The 21,052-nt window shown below is 39.1% G+C and overlaps 1 protein-coding gene across 4 annotated transcripts in view; it reads left to right on the top strand.

Annotated features, from left to right (window-relative positions):
- Positions 1–3,055: 3,055 nt before the first annotated feature.
- Positions 3,056–21,052, top strand: part of bsnb (bassoon (presynaptic cytomatrix protein) b) — a 250,468-nt gene continuing 232,471 nt past the window's right edge. For all 4 annotated transcript variants that reach the window (XM_061932822.2, XM_061932823.2, XM_061932824.2 and 1 more), the window contains exon 1: positions 3,056–3,334. In XM_061932822.2, the coding sequence (XP_061788806.2) occupies positions 3,153–3,334 (182 nt within the window). In that variant the 5' untranslated portion in view covers positions 3,056–3,152. The remainder of the gene's footprint in view (positions 3,335–21,052) is intronic.

Raw genomic sequence — 21,052 nt, forward strand, 5'->3', positions numbered from 1 at the left:
ATCCACCATAATGCCTTTCATCTTTATTTTGGGTGCTGACTCACTTTCTTCTTGTGCCGCTTTGAAGAGGTAATCATTGGATTGTTCATCCGTAACCTTTCTGACATTGTCTCGTTTATCTTTCTTTTTGCATATGGTTTCTTGGTGTGTGTTGCTCTTACAAAAGTTGCACCACACTTTTCGGATACACATTCTTGCTCTGTGTCCTTTTAATCCACATTTGAAACATGTCAGATCTCCATCTTCACTTCTACTTTTAGTGCTGCTGGTGTACTTCTTCTGGATATTTCTATCTTGTGAACGTTTTCATCACATTGTCTGTTGGCTCAGCAGTACTAATTTTCTCTGACTCTTCGTAAATACGTAATCTTCTTTTGAAATCTGTAAATGTCACATTGTCTTCATTTTGCGTTACATGTACAGCTAATGGCTTGTAAGAGTCAGGTAGGCCTCCAAGAATCATGGCTATGATCAGACTATCACTGAGAGTCTCACCGGCATCACGAAGTGCCGTAATCAGGTTTTCTGCTCTGATGATGTAGTCCGTAGTTGACTCTCTGTCTGCTTTCCGTAGTTTTGTCAAGGATGTGTACAGGTTGATTATTCGTGGCTTGCTTTTTCCTGAGTAATGGTCCCTCAGTATTTTCAGTGCTTTCCTGCCATCGTATGCAGCATCATGTCTTATTAAAGACAAGCTTTTATCATCGATCAACCTGATGAGCTCTGCATAGCAGTCCTGATTCTTTATTCTGTCCGCTGCTGCTTGCTCTTCTCCTACTGGTTCATTTAGAACAGTGTCTTTCAACTTTAAAATATGTAAGTGTCCCAAAAATCTTGCTTCCCAAAGGTCATACTTGCTTTCGGATCCATGAAAGTACAGTTGCGCTGATACTGCTCCAGTGGTACGAGCCGCCATATTTGTTTAAGCTCCGCACTTTAGCGCTATGCTATGCTAATTAGCTCAAACTTTACCGCGGTTACTTCTTCTTCGAGGGTACACGCTACTTTATTGGCTAAAGTCACTTTTATGCTCCGTGTAATACTTCACGTTTGCAATACCTTTATCCTTGGTCAAGCAGTTCTCCTCTGTTAGCTCAAGTCCACACCTGCAAACTTTCTTGGCTTCTCTGTCCGTGCGTCGACTCAACGCTACCTGGCCTTGTTTGCTTGAGTTGGCTGGAATCTCTGGGGTTCCTGGGCACCATAACCTGTTAAGGTGTTTGAGCTTCGTGGAGTTCTTTTCTGCGTGCACATGAACGACACTTTCACCGAGTCTGTTCAACGTCCTCTCACACGAGGAGACTTTTATTCTTCTTCTTCTTCTTGAACATAACACACAACAACACCAGAGCGCCCCAAGTGGGGAACATGCGCTATAACAGCCAACCTTTACAATAAAGCCACACAGAGTAAGAGCGCAGATCAATCTTAACAGTAAATGTATTATTAGGGCCCGCAATGGCCCATTGCAAAAGGACTCCCGAAGGGAGTCCTTATGCAATGGGACATAAGGACCTATTGTTATTCTAAGGTTTTATTATTCTTTCTTTCTTCTTCCGCCGCCTCTTTGAGCACTAATTTGACCCACTTAACATGCTTCAAAACTCACCATATTTGACCCACACATCAGGACCTGCGAAAAATTGCCTTTTAATAAAAAAACCAAACCCCAAAACTCAAAATTGCGCTCTAGCGCCCCCTAGGAAGAAGAAAAAACTACGCTGCCTTTAACTCCCACTAAGAAGGTCGGAGAGACATGAAACAAAAACCTTTATGTAGGTCTGACTTAGACCTACATTTTTCAATTGTACATCTTTGGGCTAAAATCAACAGGAAGTTGGCAATTCCCCCTTCAAGACAAAAAAGTACTAAAAACAGTAACTTTTGCCTCTTTGAGCTGTAATTTGACCCCCTTAACACGCTTCAAAACTCACCAAACTGAACGCACACATCAGGACTGGCAAACATTGCAATCTAATAAAAAAACCTAACCCCAAATTTAAAAATTGCGCTCTAGAGCAATTTTTGAATAATGCGGAGAAAAAACTGCTCCTCGGAAGAAATAAATGACAAAACTGCCTGTAACTCCCACTGGGAAGGTCGGAGAGACATGAAACAAAAACCTCTATGTAGGTCTCACTTACACCTACATTTCATAAATTGACAACCCCCAGCAAAAATCAACAGGAAGTTTGCTATTCCCCCTTCAAAACAATTTTTTTTTAAAAACCGGTCACCTTCCTTCAAAAACGAACTCCTCTGAGCGCGTTTGTCGTTTCGCCTTCAAACTAACACAGGAGAGAGATTGAACCCTTGTGATTACAACAACAGAAGCGCTTTTTAATTAACTGCTCCGGTTTTGATTTTATGACCCTTCAAAGACCCGCTGCGCTGATGCTGCTGCAATGCTGTTTTTTTAAGATGGCTGCTCAAAAGCAGGAAGCACCAACATGCCCACACAATGCAGACAAGGTAGGTACACTAGACAAAAGTCTTGGGACACTTCAGACTAAAAGTACACAAAAGTATTGGGACACTTGGGACTAGCACCTGCCAAATACGCGGGCCCGACCAACGCTGCTTGCAGCTTTAATTATTATTATTACCACTGAGGCCCATGCAGGTTTCGCCCAAAGCACATTAAATCATAATGATCTTGTATAATAACGACACAGAATGTGGGCGTAAGAACTAAACGCATGAATAAAAATACCTCTTAATGTAGCGCTGTACTGTTTGTTATGTCATTTGTATAATGAAATATTATAAATAAATATGTTGTAATGATTAGATCACATAATGTCCATCATTGTAGGCAACATTTTGCACGATTGAATAAATAAATAGTGCGTAATGGGAGTCCCGGTGGACTCCGGTCATGTGCCGCCGAGGGATCAAGAGTTATTTGCGTGTGGCCTAAAATAAGCCCGCAGCGTGAACGCGCACGTACAAGCCACTCACGTTCCCACCCATTGCGTCAGCGCGGCCCCGCGTCCTCTTCCGCCAGCGCGCCTGCTCCGTGCGGGATGCTGAATTGTAGGCGATGATGGCGGAAGGGGAGCAGCGCTGACTTTTCTACGAGTTCTTCCTGCGGCCGAAGAACCGTCTACGACACCGTTTCTCTCCCTTCGAAACCCCCTTTTCCCGACACGATGGGGAATGAGGCGAGCATGGAAGGGGAGGGACCGGCGGGGCAAGGCGGCCCCTGCGCCGTCCCTGCAGCGGGGACTCCGGCTTCCATTTCAGCACCGGCGGACGCTGGACAGCTCGTCAAGCCGAGCAACGGAGCGCCTATCGGGGGAAGCGGCGCTGGAGTCGGCCCGGGGATTAACAGGTAGCCGCTCGAGCGACGACGCTCCGGCCGGAAGCGAGGCGGGTTGACACGGCGGGGTGGCGTGCGTGGAGCGTCGATGTAGCACTACGTGGACATGAATGGCTGCTTAATTATTTATTTCAATATCCTTGTTAACACAATTCGCCACCCATATTGACACCGAATTCTTCTTCAAAAAACAACAACACAGCCTTGCTAGCTAACTCATTTGCTAATCTAACATCACTTGATTGATTTCTACGCCCCTTTTCCACGATGCTTGTGTAACCCAGGCTTCACTACACTATCATGAATGGACGAGCTGCATGCAGGTGAGCCCAGAAAATAATAGTACACATCCATTTCCCCCTAACACACCTTGACATCATTCAGGGGAAAAAGAGATAAAAGTCTTTCCGAGAAAATGTCTGCATCATCAAAGTGGGATGACAAATATACACATCTGATAGCAAGATCATGTCAGCTGATCAGATCACAGTGCACATTATTAGCCAGTGGGGATTGTTTACCAGCACTGCACAGAAATAAGCAACAATGGTGTCTCCAGCGATACAGGTGCTTGTAACATTAGGATTTTCTATCTAGTCCAGTGGTTCTTAACCTTGTTGGAGGTACCGAACCCCACCAGTTTCATATGCGCATTCACCGAACCCTTCTTTAGTGAAAAATAAATAGTTGTTTTTTTTCAAATTCAAGAAAAAGTTATATGTTTTTGGTAACACTTTAGTATGGGGAACATATTCTAAGTAACAAAGACTTAATTTAGAGTTATTTGGTTAGGGTCAGGGTTAGAGGGTTAGGGCCAGGGTTAGGGATGTAATAAGGCCATGCCGAATAAGGCATTAATAAGTACTTAATAATGACTAATTAAAAGCCAATATGTTTCTAATTTGCATGTTAATAAGCAACTAATTAATGGTGAATATGTTCCCCATACTAAAGTGTTACCATGTTTTATTACTGGTGCACAAAATGAACCGTGCATGAACATCACCTTGTTCAAAGAACAAAACCAACACAGTGCATGAACTCACAACAAATTACACACCTGCAAATCAGTCTGACTTCTGCTGTTGCCGTATCCATAATATGCCGATAGGGAGAAGTTTTTATTTACACGATGAGTCAGGTGTGTCTTGACCTCCGCCGAACCCCTGAGCCCGACTCACCGAACCCCTGGGGTTCGATCGAACCCAGGTTAAGAACCACTGATCTAGTACTTGTGATATTTGGCCTCGGATTTAATCCATGCTGCCCGCTAAAGTAACTAAAAAAAGAATAAAGTTCTGGACTATAAAAGTAAAAATATGATTTGGTCAAATAATGGATACTTATGCAAGTGAGGTATTTTATTGTAAACACCCAAGCCCGCGCCGACTTCCCTTAATCCTTCCATCCATCCATTTTCTACCTCTTGTCCCTTTCGGGAGCCTATCTCAGCTGCATTCGGGCGGAAGGCGGAGTACACCCTGGACAAGTCGCCATCTCATCGCAGGGCCAACACAGATAGACAGACAACATTCACACTCACATTCACACACAAGGGCCAATTTAGTGTTGCCAACCAACCTATCCCCAGGTGCATGTCTTTGGAAGTCGAGGAAAATGATCAAACTACATAAATAACATACGGTACTGTAATTTGATTATGATATCTTTTTTTTTATCTTGATAGATTGAAAATGAGTTGACTGATGAACATTATCCCAATGTATTGAGAAAATATAAATAACGACAAATAAAAATAATAATACTATTAACCGCAACATGTAAGTGTAAAAAAACCCCAACAACATTATGATTTATACATTTTCACAATGTGCTTGTTCTATTTTAAAAAAAAGAAAACTATCTGAAGTTGTCTGTATTTTTAAGTTATCGTGCTGTGTTTTTACCAGTCCCACTTGAGAGTAGATTTTTCTCCATGTGGCCCCCGATTTAAAATGAGTTTGACACCCCTGACCTAAAGTGTTGGTTTCACTTTATTCGAATAAGATGTGAATGCATTGGTCTTTAATTATTGTTTACTTGATTGTTCGTATCCATAATTAGTTCATGCACAATTCCCTTACAAGAAATAACAGGAATATAGGAAACTTCACCTGCAGTGTCCAGTATCCACTATGTTTTTCACAGTCATACTGCTTGATTTGTTTTGCTAAAAAGTTACTGAATCGATTTCAACTCACTGTATCGTTTCGTATTGTATGGTTCTAAAAAATATAATATTGTCCTTGAATTGTTTACGGCAACCACAAATATCGAATTGAATCGTTGTTAAAACAAATTGTTACACCCCTATAATATATATGTATATATATATATATATACACGTTAGGTCAGAGGTGGTCCAGTCCTTCTCAAATAGTGGGGTGAGCTCCCTTGCGCGTGTGACCTCGGGGGAACATGCTTATTTTGCTGTACTAGAATATGATGAAGCGTATGTAGCACCTAGCTTCACTGTAACCCCGGTGGGAGACGAGGAAAGACCGGTGTGTTGTTTACTTTAATGTAAATAAGCTTACAATGTCATGCAGAGGTATAGCTATAACAATTTCATAGACCAATTATACTATTTATACTCACAGTATGGTTTAAAGTTGTGTTGCGGCTTTATCATTGTGTTGTGTCATTTGTATTTATTGGTGCGCAGAATATTTTCTACTTCTTAGGGGAGGTGTAAGAGAACATATTTGAGAAGCACTAACTTGACTAGCACATAAAGAAAGCTCAGATGCCGTTCACTGGGAGGTCGTCACGATTAATTGATTAAATTGAGTAATTCCATTAGAAAAAAAGACTGTAACTAACACAAATTTATATAATCCGTATTGCATGGGGTGCCCGGGACTTTAAATATGCAAATATTGTTTCTGCACGGCAGCTGCGATACAGCGCACATGGTGGTGTTTGGGTACCGTGTAGAGTTGCGCGATATTTACGATATCAATTATATAAATTTGGCCACAATAAAGTTGTTAATAGTATTGTTGTATCGCGATAAAGCATGTCAATGACATATTTAGAGTATCCGCCCTGAGATTGGTAGGTCGTGAGTTCAAACCCCGGTCGAGTCATACCAAAGACTTTAAAAATGGGACCCAGTACTTCCCTCTTTGACACTCAGCATCAAGGGTTGGAATTGGGGGTTAAATCACCAAATGATTCCTGGGAGCGGCAACCGCTGCTGTTCACTGCTCCCCTCACCTCCCAGGGGGTGATTAAGGGTGATAGGTCAAATGCAGAGAATCATTTTACCACACCTAGTGTGTGTGTGATTATCAGTGGTACTTTAACTTTTAACTTTTTAATTTTTGCAGTGTTCTGCAAATTTCACGGCGACAACAGAACAAACGTGTTCTCAACGCACCGTAGCGTCCTCACTAACTGGCAGCGGCTAATGTCCCGCCACAGTGTGAAGCTGCTTCTTAATCACTAATCATCGCCTCCATAGTGGCAGATAAACTATGTTTCTTGCAAGTATCATTATCACTAGTGGACGAGGAGGAGCCAAACATGCTACACTGCACACCATAGGAAGATATGCTAACTGCTAACCTACAGTAGAGTGCTTGAATATTGACAGAGGTGGGCGGATAGATACAAATATCGACAATAATGACACCAATGATATCAAGTGAATGCTACACTGGTTAGATTACACTGATTATTTTTTGGTAATTTTTGTTTACAAACTTAGCAAATAAGACTTTGGACACAAGAGGGCTCTAAATGCAAAAACTAAATGATTTAAATGAGTGCCAATAGTAGGAAATAAATTAGATATTTAATTAATATTGTTACACCGCCATCATGGGTTTTTCTCTGATTATGATTGTGATCCAATTTGAATTATTCATTGATTTAGAAAATGTTAGGTTAGCGTCACTCTTGATATGGTACTGCCCTTGTAACTACTTGGTGTTGGATTTATATCCAAATGTGTAGTATTGCCCAGGGCCAAAACTAATTTACAGTATCCAAACAACATTAAAAAAGTGCGTATTACATTTTAACAGAACGATATTCACAATGAATTAGCAATTATAGGTTAATAATAGTTTTGAGGAAATAATACAACCTAAAATGTAATATAAATGGTTTATACTTGTATACAGCTTTTCTATCTTCAAGTTACTCAAAGCGCTTTGACACCATTTCCACATTCACCCATTGGTGGCGGGAGCTGCCATGCAAGGCCCTAACCACAATTCATCAGGCGCAAGGGTGAAGTGTCTTGTCCAAGGACAGTACGGACGTGACTAGGGTGGTGGAAGCCGGAGATCGAACCAGGAGCCCTCAGGCTGCTGGCACGGCCGCTTTCCCAACCGAGTCACGCTGTTACAGTACACATGTGGTTGTATTATCATTTATATGCCAAATAATATATTGTGATTTATATTATTATTGCAAGAGGCTGCAATATACAGTATATGGCAATATATATTTGTGAATTAAAACAGTTTCTGCAGTTTCTCAATACTTTAATGGATACATGTTTGTTTTTGTGGCCGCATGCCTGGAGGCTCGCTACAGCCTGTGTGATGTAGACTGACTCAGCGGCGGGGCTTGACTCGCTAACCAGTAGGACTTATTTTTAATGGTTTGTTTTTCTGATGTGGACATCCACTTTTACGCCTTCACAGTAACTTTCTTAGTTAGTTTTGGTGGTTTGAGGACGGGATGTCGATCTCTGGGCAGTGCTCTAACGTGGACATTGACTGTCGAACACAGGGGTGTCCAAACTTTTAAATTGGGGGCTGCATTGGGCTAAAAATATTTGGCTGGGGGTCTAAAGTAACAATATATGTATATTGTATGCACACATATCTAGCCTATACATGTATGTGTGTACATATTTGTATATACATATATATATATATACAGTATATATATATATATATATATATATATATATATATATATATATATATATATATATATATATATATATATATATACAGTCGAGGTTTCTGTGGTTTATCCGTTATACAGCGCTCAATACCGGGGTAGAGCGGAATATACGTTAGGTCAGAAAAACACAGATAAAATCCCCTGACGAGCAGGGAAACCTGCGAAAGAGGCTTGTAGGGATGATATAGCCTCTGTGTTTTTTCTGACCTAACATATATATATATATATATATATATATATATATATATATATATATATATATATATATATATATATATATATATATGTATATATATATGTATATATATATATATATATATATATGTATATATATATATATGTATATATATATATATATATATATATATATATATATATATATATATTTTAGAACCATACAATGCGAAACGATACAGTGAGTTGAAATCGATTCAGTAACTTTTTAGCAAAACAAATCAAGCAGTATGACTGTGAAAAACATAGTGGATACTGGACACTGCAGGTGAAGTTTCCTATATTCCTGTTATTTCTTGTAAGGGAATTGTGCATAAATTAATTATGGATACAAACAATCAAGTAAACAATAATTAAAGACCAATGCATTCACATCTTATTCGAATAAAGTGAAACCAACACTTTAGGTCAGGGGTGTCAAACTCATTTTAAATCGGGGGCCACATGGAGAAAAATCTACTCTCAAGTGGCACTGGTAAAATCACAGCACGATAACTTAAAACTACAGACAACTTCAGATTGTTTTCTTTATTTAAAAATAGAACAAGCACATTGTGAAAATGTACAAATCATAATGTTGTTGGGTTTTTTTTACACTTACATGTTGCGGTTAATAGTATTATCTTTATTTGTCGTTATTTATATTTTCTCAATAAATTGGGATAATGTTCATCAGTCAACTCATTTTCAATCTATCAAGATAAAAAAATTATATCAAAATCAAATTACAGTATGTTATTTATGTAGTTTGATAATTTTCCTCGACTTCCAAAGACATGCACCTGGGGATAGGTTGGTTGGCAACACTAAATGGGCCCTAGTGTGTGAATGTGAGTGTGAATGTTGCCTGACTATCTGTGTTGGCCCTGCGATGAGGTGGCGACTTGTCCAGGGTGTACACCGCCTTCCGCCCAAATGCAGCTGAGATAGGCTCCAGCACCCCCCGTCACCCCGAAAGGGACAAGCGGTAGAAAAATGGATGGATGGATGATGTACTAACATCATGTGGTTTATTTTGTAGCATAATCTACAAAGATACAAATAATTGCCATTGCGACATCCAGTGGACACATTTAGAACAGTTGTTTCTTTCATTCAAAAGTTTCAGGTTCATTTTTATACTTAGCAAACTCATCCCGCGGGCCGCAAAATCTGTTCGCGGGCCTGGTCTGGCCCTCGGGCCGTACGTTTGACACCACTGCTTTAGGTTGAAATAACAAGAGGAAACACTTTCTGCTCACATTTTAAACTTTCAAGCAATTTTCAATAAAAGTACAGCAACCAACATTTTAAGAGTAGATTTACTTGCAAAATAAAGTTCCCCAGTATCTGTTCTCCGCCCTTGCATCGCTGATAACGGACAGCTTTCTCGGTGTGCAGAAGCATCTATGTCCCCTCATCCTTGTTGATGATATTGACCCCTGGCTTCCTAATTTCTATACCGTCCATCATCCATCTCTTCTATTTATTTGTTTCTCATCAAATGACTTCTCCTTGTGTTCTGGGAGTTGGTGCATCGCAGTTACAGTACATGCACCGCTGTCACTTTCATTGTGTCTTCTGTGGTTTAAAGTTGTGTTGCAGCTTTATCATTTTGTTGTGTTATTTGTATTTATTGTGGCACTTGCAATCGTGCTGTAGCTGTAAGATATGATATTCAGATGCTTGGCAGTGGAGATGGAGATACACTCTCAGACACTTTCTTAACAAGCGGTAACAAACTCAGGGAGTCAAAACACACATATATATACAAGAGCTGCTGTTTGCCACAACTCACATTTAAACACTGAACAAAATCCAAAACTTGTGGGACTTTGTTCCCACTGCCACTCTTGCACACGTCACACACAACAGTACCTTCTCTTAAAGGCACACAGACACATATGTCACAGATATTACAGTATTGTCTTGTGGTGTTTGCGTTTGTTATAATCTTTATCGACCACTGTAAATATCCGCCGTTTTTGTTTTGTTGACGCCACAGACGGGAAAATAGACTTAACGTTTAAAATCTTTTGTATCGCAAGTGCTAAACTTCATATAAAGTCTGCCGTTCTTAAATCCAATGTTTTCCTCTTTCTGGTATGATAAAATTGATCGATTCTCTTTTAAAACAATATTGGATTGATACTTATCTATTGGAAGGAAAACTTGCCGAGATCGCAGTGGTGTGCCGTCAGGGCCAGCAAGGCCTTCTCTGCTGGCTTAACACAACCAGAAATCATGATCATAATTAAAGATACAATTATTTTTTAATTTAGTTTCCCTAAATATCTAAAAGTATTCATATTCTCTTCATGTCATATTATGCTCCTTCCAGTGCTGTTGTTTTTAGTTTTAGTTTGTATCCAATCAGAATTCAGCTAGCTTATGTTGCCATGCTGTACCAAATCTGCTAGAGGCCTTCGTCTGTGCACTGTAAATGAATGGGGACATACAGGTGATAGACAGTTGCCATAGCCAATCAGATCACGAGTTGTTGTCAGTAAGGCCTTCGAGATGGCCGCACGTTGAACGTGACATTTACGCGTCCTGTGATTGGATACTCATCGGGACCGTTAGCGGATGAATTTGAGAACACATAGAGTTGAGAGACAGTTGCGATAGCCAATCAGATCACAAGTTGTTGACAGTAGCCTATCCAAGTAGACTGTGATTGGATACACACTTGTCATTCCAAAGTGAGTATCCATTCTCAAGTTTCAATTCAGCAGGAAGCAGGAAGTGTTGCGCCGTAGCCAAACCGGGATAGCGGAGAAGGAGAACAAAACATTGATTAGGTGGCAGATACGTATTTGCAAGGCCATTTTCAAGAAGGATTTTTATAGAGAAACTACATCTTGTGAGACAACGTCGGCCAACCCCGGAAGCTAGCTCAGCTGTTCTGGCGATGAAATGGGGAACGGCGTCGAATGGGTCCTACTAGTTAAAGTTAAAGTTAAAGTACCAATGATTGTCACACACACACTAGGTGTGGCGAAATTATTCTCTGCATTTGACCCATCACCCTTGATCACCCCCTGGGAGGTGAAGGGAGCAGTGGGCAGCAGCGGTGGCTGCGCCCGGGAATCATTTTGGTGATTTAACCCCCAATTCCAACCCTTGATGCTGAGTGCCAAGCAGGGAGGTAATGGGTCCCATTTTTATAGTCTTTGGTATGACTCGGCCGGGATTTGAACTCCCAACCTACCGATCTCAGGACGGACACTCTAACCACTAGGCCACTGAGTACTAATTGTGAGTTTAAATATTTTGTTTTTTTACTGTCAATATGTTTTTTGCAATTTTTAATTTTGACAGTACAACGTAAGATATGTTTTAATTGCTGATGCGTTTTAATTGATTTTTAAATGCGCCAGAAAATTACCTGTTTTGTACACTGTTGAGGTGTTTCAATACACAGTAGGGCGTAAATGTATTTCTCTATAGTATTTCTCCAGCAATGGTCATGTGGTGACATCAATTATGGTATTTTGAGAGGTAATCTTTGAAGTCGGACATCACTGAAGGCCAGTGTTGGGACTAACGCGTTACTTTGTAACGTGTTACTGTAAAGCGTTTTTTTTTTTCTATTCAGTAACTCAGTTACCGTTACTACATGATGTGTTACTGCGTTATTTTACGTTATTTTTTATGTAGTATCGGCTACAAACAGAAGATCTGAGTGTGTTTTATTGGAGAGTTGCAGTGTCGTCCTTCTGAATCTTCTTGTGTCACAACGGGGAGAAGATAAGAGGCGCTCTCTCTCTGTGTGTGTGTGTGTGTGGGGGGGGGGGGGGGTGTTGGGAGGGGAGGGGGGGGCGTGTCTGTGTTTACTAACAAGACATCATGGCGGAACTGCAGTTGAGTTTCTTAACATGGAGATATTCTCACTACTTTTCTTTTGTCGAGCACAAAGAAAAGAACATTTTAGTTAAATGTAAGTTGTGTCTTGGATCAAAGATCCCATCTACTGCCCAAAACAGCAATTAAAATCTGCTGAAACAGCTACAAAAGCAACATGCTTCGACGAAGCTAGTAAAGAGAGACACAGACTCTGATGACACTTCACCTCCACTTAAGGATTTTAACGGAGGCACTGCTAGCCAGGACAATGTTGATAGAGCCAGTGCAGCGTATGTGGCAGAAGACATGCAGGCTATTTCTACAGTGGAGTCACCCGCTTTCAGGCAGCTAATTAGCATGATACCGGCGTCCAACAGCAAATGGCACGGAAAACATTTTCACGTACCTGGACAGTGAGGACATAAACATGGAAAGTGAGCTAAAGAAAACTCTCCAAACTCTGCCTCTGCTCATCATTCAGCACTGAAGGTACACACTCTGTCAATTGTCTTATATACTCTTTCATTCTAGACTTCTAGAGTGTTTGATTATCACATCACTGTATAGACTAGAGATGTCCGATAATGGCTTTTTTGCCGATATCCAATATTCCAATATTGTCCAACTCTTAATTACCGATTCCGATATCAACCGATACCAATATATACAGTCGTGGAATTAACACATTACTATGCCTAATTTTGTTGTGATGCCCCGCTGGATGCATTAAACAATGTAACAAGGTTTTCCAAAATAAATCAACTCAAGTTATGGAAAAAAATGCCAACATGGCACTGCCATATTTATTATTGAAGTCACAAAGTGCATTATTTTTTTAAACATGCCTCAAAACAGCTGCTTGGAATTTGGGACATGCTCTCTCTGAGAGAGCATAAGGAGGTTGAGGTGGGCGGGGTTGAGGTGTGTGTGTGTGTGTGGGGGGACGGGGGGGGGGGGTAGCGGGGATGTATATCGTAGTGTCCCGGAAGAGTTAGTGCTGCAAGGGGTTCTGGGTATTTGTTCTGTTGTGTTTATGTTGTGATACGGTGCGGATGCTCTCCCGAAATGTGTTTGTCATTGTTGTTTGGTGTGGGTTCACAGTGTGGCGCATATTTGTAACAGTGTTAAAGTTGTTTATACGGCCACCCTCAGTGTGACCTGTATTGCATTCACTTGTGTGTGTGAAAAGCGTAGATATTATGTGATTGGGCCGGTACGCAAAGGCAGTGTCTTTAAGGTTTATTGGCGCTCTGTACATCTTCCTACGTCCGTGTACACAGCGGCATTTCAAAAAGTCATAAATTCTACTTTTTGAAACCGATACCGATAATTTTGAAACCAATACCAATAATATTCCGATATTACATTTTAAAGCATTTATCGGGCGATAATATCGGCAGTCTGATATTATCGGACATCCCTAGTATAGACTATAAAGTTCACAAACATAAAGAGGCATCCTAGTGGGCCAGGCCAATCTTTCCTTATCTCTAAACTAAAAGTGGGGAAATGCGTAGTGTTCTGGGCTTCAGTACAGTGTTGATCTCCTGAAGACATGATTTTATTTCACAATTCCTTGAGAGAAAAAAATGCCTGGTTAGGCTTTGTGTATGCCATGTGTGCCTTCCTTGGGTGAAGCCAGGTTTACAGCTATGTTGTGACATGTTGTTATTATGCTGTTTGTTACTTATGTATGTTATGTTGCAGCTATTTAAAATAGTTTTGTCAATTTCTTCTGGCCTGAAATAAATTGGCCCTTTGAAACATATCTTTGTCTTTGTGTGTTGTATGTAGACCACATTGCTTAGCAGAGTTCAGTGATGCAAATGCATGTCAAGTTAATCAACAGATTGTATTATTCTCCAGTGCAATAACAGTGCTGAAATGAAGGCTAAAAGGGAGCTTTAAAAAAAAAGAAGAAAAAAATAAGTAACTAAATCGTTACTTTTCATAGTAACGCATGACTTTTTGGTGTAAGTAACTGAGTTAGTAACTGAGTTACTTTTGAAATAAAGTAACTAGTAACTGTAACTAGTTACTGGTTTTCAGTAACTAACCCAACACTGCTGAAGGCCTAGGTGGGAAACGCACGGCCCGCCACTGCGAGATCGATATACTTGAAATTTAGGAATATAAATCGATATATCGATTAATCGTTACACCCCTTATATACTATCTTAATATAATGCATATATAATTAATATAATTGGATATTAAGAGTATGTGAAAGTTCGACTCCTACCTTGTATACTTCCATGACCACCTCCTTAAAGTTTTGTAATCAATCAGAAATATCAAGCAGCTGAAATGAGTCAAACATGGATACATGTGGAAAGTGTTTAGCATTTTTCCCATCATGCACTGCAGGGGATTTAAATGGGTATAATTTTGAACTATGTGTTGTGATTTGACATTTTTATAATATCCACAAAGGTTTGTGAGCAGGTTGTGTTATGTGTGACCATGTGTGTTGACTTTTGGTATTAGTTTTTTTGTGCCATGAGTGGGGAAGTTTGTTTGGATATAATTATATATATGAACGCTGTAGTGATGGAATTGGCAGTTCTTTTGACTGTACTGAATCACTAGAATCAGTTCCTTAAATTGATTCGTTCAAAAGATTCGTTCACCGAACCCCCCCCCCCCCCCCCCCCCCCCCCCAAAAAAAAGGAGGGGGGGCGTGCGTAGTACAGTACAGTGTGCGCAGGTCGGCGAATCACCGAATCACTTCTGCAGCAGCAGTTCTGTGCGCAGGTCGGCGAATCACCGAATCACTTCTGCAGCAGCAGTTCTGTAAATATGCAAACAAAAAGAAAATAAATGCCTTCAAAATAAAACAAATAAATTAAGAGCCAGAAATGCCAACATAAAAACTAAATGTTCTGTAGCCTACGTTTAAAAATATAACAAAGAAAATATTAACTTAAATGTTCAAACAAAAAGAAAATAAATAGGCTACCTTAAATAAAACAAAACAAATATTAAACCAAGTGCCAGAAAAGCCAACATTAAAACTAAAATTTCTGTAGCTTACATTTAAAAATATAAAAATGGAAATATCAACTTAAATATGCAATAAAAAAGAAAATAAATAGCTTAAATAATATAAAAATCAAGATAAATAATAGCCTATGTATATGTACATACATTAGTTATTATTTTTATTTTAAATCTTCTCAAACAGCCTGCCCTACACTTTACCCCCCGCCCCTCTCCCTCGCGTCGCTGCTGCTCAGCCTTGCCCTGCACTGACTTTCTTTCTGTCTCCTCTACTCTCATAACTTTATGTGTTGAGATAATGTGTGTGTTTGTTTTCATGTGGCTTGAGTCAACATTAGCCGTTAGCTTGGAGAATGAATGGAGAACGGATGCCAATGGCATGAAACATATCCCCGCGACGGGAGGAGAATCACTCGCGGCATTGGGGCAAGCAGAGCAGAGAGCGAGAGCGTTGTCGTTCACTGAGTGATTCATGTCGTTAATCCGCGGTGAACGAATCGTTCGCTCAGTCCCTCCCCCCGGCCCCATGATGAGTAGCTGGCTACGTCGTTCGCCGACGTCACAGAATGCGCCAGTTCCACTCATACCGGCATGGTCGCGGCGGAGCTCAACTGAACTGAGAAAGGAACGAATCAGTTCATGAAGTGATTCGGTTCAGTACGTTCACTCAAAAGATTTGTTCGCTCGAACGAATCGTTCGCGAACGACACAACATTAGAATGCTGTGCTGTGTAGACTTCAACATGCCATTCATGGTCATTCACTTGGATTACTGACAAAATGTTCAAATATTGTATTTTTTAAATTATGTTGGAGGCACCCCACGGCCAGATTCTTTTTTTAAAATTGTGACGTCTTGAACTGAACACGCTGACCTGTCGGCCGTTGTTTGGACACCCCTGGTTTGTCTAATACTTATGTTTGATTCAATGAAGCAGGCACAAAAACAATATAGATACACAAACATGCGGAAGGATATTATTACAACAAAGTTGCATTTTTGTTGTGTTTCGTTTGATTGCAAATAATGTCGATCAAGAAGGGGTGTGAGAAAGAGGAGCGACGTTCAGATGTTGTCAATATTCAGTGTTTTATCGTTCATAGTTAATATCATAAATCCCACATTATTGTCATGTACTTTGTGGGTGTCTCATTCAGTAGAAAATTTTAAATCCTTTTTTAAGGCGGTCTGTCATGACGTTTTTAGCATTCAATCAGACATTATTGTGAGTTTTTGTATTAGTGTTCCTAAAAATAGGACCCAAACACACATATTGTACAGCAGATTTTCCCAGTTTATACGTGTGTGTGTGCGTGTGTGTGTGTGTGTGTGTGTGTGTGTGTGTGTGTGTGTGTGTGTGTGTGTGTGTGTGTGTGTGTGCGTGCGTGCATGCGTGCTTATATTTATATATATATACATAGATAAATAGATAGATATACCGGCCCCAGACACATCTTTGTCTCCAAATGTGGCCCCCCGAGGCAAAATAATTGCCCAGGCGTGCTCTAACTGTTACAAATATTACTTCAACCGAGAGCGAAAACACTCGTAAATTAAAGGTATGCTCGCAATTTGAAGCATAACAAAAGGCGGAGAGACAGCTTTTACTGTATATCAAATTACTTGTAAGTTGATGTACCACAGTATATATTAGGGATGCATTATATTCTTTTTTTCAAGCTGATTAAGATAATTTCCTGCTTCTCAAGAATGATTATGATAACCTGTGTGTATTTATTATTTTATAAATGTAGATTCAAGTGTAGTTTGTGAACACCTAGAGGTAAGAAAGACTTGAACAAAGGAGGATTCGACAAATGGTACCTGTAGATTTGTCCTGACAAAAGCCAGTATCTTCAACGATGGTTGGTCGTTCAGTGCCATTATTTTCATGATGAAATCACAGATGGCTTTAAACCTCCGGTCGTGTCTGCACTAAGGCTGCAGCTAACGATTATTTTTCTATCGATTAATCTATAGATTATTTTTTCGATTAATCGGTTAATCTATAGATTATTTTTTCGATTAATCTATAGATTATTTTTCCTTTTACCGATTATTTTTTTTATTTAAAAGGAAGATGAAAAAATAAATGTAGGCCAGTTTTTTCAAAAGGCATGGCTTTTATTTACAAAAAAAAAAGTATGGCCACTCAGTCAACATTGACAACAACATGACAAAATATTCTGTAACAATGTAAACATTTAACAAAATTAAAAGTAGCTTATTTGCTTTTAATGTGCAAATATAAAAGTAAACATCCAGTGCAAATCTTAATATTCTGCAATAGTATAAGCATTTCAAAAGTAAAAGTATTGCTTATTTTGCTTTAAAATGTGCAAAAATAAAGATAAACATCCAATTCAAAAAAGTGCAAAACGGAAATATTCTGTAACAACAGTGTAAACATTTCAACAAAAGTAAAAGTATTGCTTATTTGCTAAAATGTGCAAAAATAAAGATAAACATCCAATACAAAAAAGTGCAAAACGAAATATTCTGTAACAACAGTGTAAACATTTCAACAAAAGTAAAACTTTTGCTTATTTTGCTTAATAACACAACAATGATAGTATGATTAAAGTGAAAGTTAATTGTTCGTTTGTACATAGTATACGTAATTGTTAATGTTGTAAAAGGTATTTGCACAACTAATTAACGTTAGCGTTAAAGAGGAGCGCGTCTTTGTAAACACTGAACAGGCACGCCAAACGCTCCTCTCAGAGCGAAACGGTGCTTTAGTTTTTTACAACGCAGATACAAATGACACATTCATGTTTTTGTGTAATGATGACAACGTATACTCACGCGGACGATTGACTAGTTGATGGTGATGGCAAGAACGCTGCCGTTGTGCTGCTATGATAGGCCATTTCCGCTCGACACAGTGTGCATACAACAACATTATTAGCAGAGGTGGGTAGAGTAGCCAGAAATTGTACTCAAGTAAAAGTACTGTTACTTTAGAGATTTATTACTCAAGTAAAAGTAAGGAGTAGTCACCCAAATATTTACTTGAGTAAAAGTAAAAAGTATGTTGTGAAAAAACTACTCAAGTACTGAGTAACATACACACACATATCATATATATATATATATATATATATATATATATATATATATATATATATATATATATATATATATATATATATATATATGTGTATATATATATACACACACACACACACACACACACACACACACACACACACACACATATATATATATATATATATATATATATATATATATATATATATATATATATATATATACATACATTGATATATACAGTATATAATTTATATTTATTTATTTTGCCGTTTTTGTTTACATGTTAAAGGTGTTTTAATGAATATACATGCATGTTTAACATATAGATTCCTTTCTTTCATGAAGACAAGAATATAAGTTGGTGTATTACCTGATTCTGATGACTTGCATTGATTGTAATCAGGAAGCAGTGCTGGTAACGCCACGTTTTCAAATGGAGGAGAACAAAAGTTCCTCCTTTCTGTCTAATACCACATGAAAGTGGTTGTTATTTGGCATCTTATTTGTCCACCTTCCATATTCGTTTTTATACCCTTTACAAGAAATACATTGGCGGCAAACTCCGTAGCTTGCTAGCTTGTTTGCGCTGGCTTTCGGAGACTCTTATTTTGAAAGCGCAGGCGCGATGGAGCGGGACTTTTATTGTGAAGACAGGAACTGTGCAGTCAGTCTTTACGGTTGAAATAAAAAAAGGGTCTTTTTTCCTTCACACTTTTGATTGATTGATTGGAACTTTTATTAGTAGATTGCACAGTACAGTGCATATTCCGTACAATTGACCACTAAATGGTAACACCCGAAGTTAGCTCGGAGCCAGTCAGGTCATGTGACCCCTGGCTCTGTTTGATTGGTCCAACGTCACCAGTGACTGCATCTGATTGGTGGAACGAAGTGAAACGTCACCAGTAAGGCAGGCACTTTGAAGATCTGTCTGACAGACCAAAACAAACAAAGCGTGCATTAACAGATCGATAAAAATTAGTAGCGAGTAGCGAGCTGAATGTAGATAAAAGTAGCGGAGTAAAAGTAGCGTTTCTTCTTAGGCCGTTTATTGAAATACTGCCACACTTTTGACGACTTTTGGCGTGCTTTTTTCCCCTCGCTCGCACCGCTCGCATCGTCTGCTTTGCGCTCCGCCATGACGGTAGTGTGACGTAAATATGCGACGCGTCGACGAACAAAAACGTCCTCGACGTATTTACGTAACCGATGACGTCGACTACGTCGACGCGTCGTTTCAGCCCTAGTCTGCACTGATCAAACACTGCAGCGATAGGAACAAGCCCTAAGCCTTTCTTCGCGACTGGCTTTGAGGAAGCTTTTTTAGCAGCAAGCGTCTTTGTAGGATTTCAAAAGACTGTTGTAACAATGGTGGCGTTTCAACTGCACTTTTTTTATTTTTATTTTGCCTATCCTTCACAATCATTATGAAAGACATGAAAACGGATGGATTTTGAAAAAAATGCATTCTAAATATTAAACAAATTCAATCAAAAGTCTGCTTACAATGGAGCGTATGGGAGCCGATCAATTCTGTCGATAGAGCCCCTAAAAAAACATCCACATACCTCCATTAGGGTTTTATATACATGATGTAAGTATATGTGTAATGTAGTAACAGGCACATTTATAATAACATTTAATATTTATGTATTTTGATAATTTTAAGCATATGCTGCACATTGATTTCAAAAACGCATCACAACGTTTTTTTTTCATCACTGATTTCTGCTCACTGAAGACTTTATGAGAGCCAACAAACATAATTAAACATCACTTACTGTACAACGTCTGCTGTCATCAGGATGCCATCTGTTAGGATGTTCATATATTCCCATTTAGGTGAAAAATGTCTCATAATCCTCGCGCAAAGAACACGGTGTAGGGCCGGGGGGAACAAGTGCTTTTTGTGTCGTCCTCGCCATCTCAAGGTCCTAAATGGCTGTCAAAGTGTACCAACTTGTCGGAATACGTTCTCAGACTTTTTCTGTCCAGGTGAGAGGCATGTTTTATGATCTACAGTAAACTTAAAGGGAGCAAGAAAGCGATAAAGCAGCAGACCACTCGATGATGTAAACATAGGTACACAGGAAGCGATCACGTCGCCGCTATTAATAGTTTGTCTGCGTTAGCGTTTACAATATTAATATCACTAATACTTGGTTAATATTCAAGTCACGAAACGTAAATGGAGTATTGTTGGCGCTTTTTGAATGGTTATTTATCTGATTCTATGGGTGAAATAGGGGAGCTCCCATTGGCTCTGCTGTAAGAAAAAAATCCGTCTGTGGTTATGTCTCTCATAATGATTGTGAACTATAGACAAAATTCCAAATGCAGTTGCCCTTTAAGTGCAAATATTATGACTACATTGGTTAAGCTATATTTTCATTTGCACTTAAATTTTATTGACAGTTTAGTTAACAAATATATTCAATATTAATATTGTTTATTTATTTTAACACAACATAATTGCATCTACATGTATTTTTTGTCATTTTTTTATGAGTACCTTTTTATGCAGTATACTGGGTTCATACCTTTTTTCCTAATCAGCCTGACCTATGCCTAAGGTTTATATAAATAATAATATTTGTAATTAACACATGATTTCATATCATTTGACAAGGTTGTAAACTGTGAGTAGGTTAGATATAATTATTGAACATTGTTAAAATCAAGAGTAA

This window comes from Nerophis lumbriciformis, linkage group LG38, assembly GCF_033978685.3.
Source record: "Nerophis lumbriciformis linkage group LG38, RoL_Nlum_v2.1, whole genome shotgun sequence".
Lineage (NCBI taxonomy): Eukaryota > Metazoa > Chordata > Actinopteri > Syngnathiformes > Syngnathidae > Nerophis > Nerophis lumbriciformis.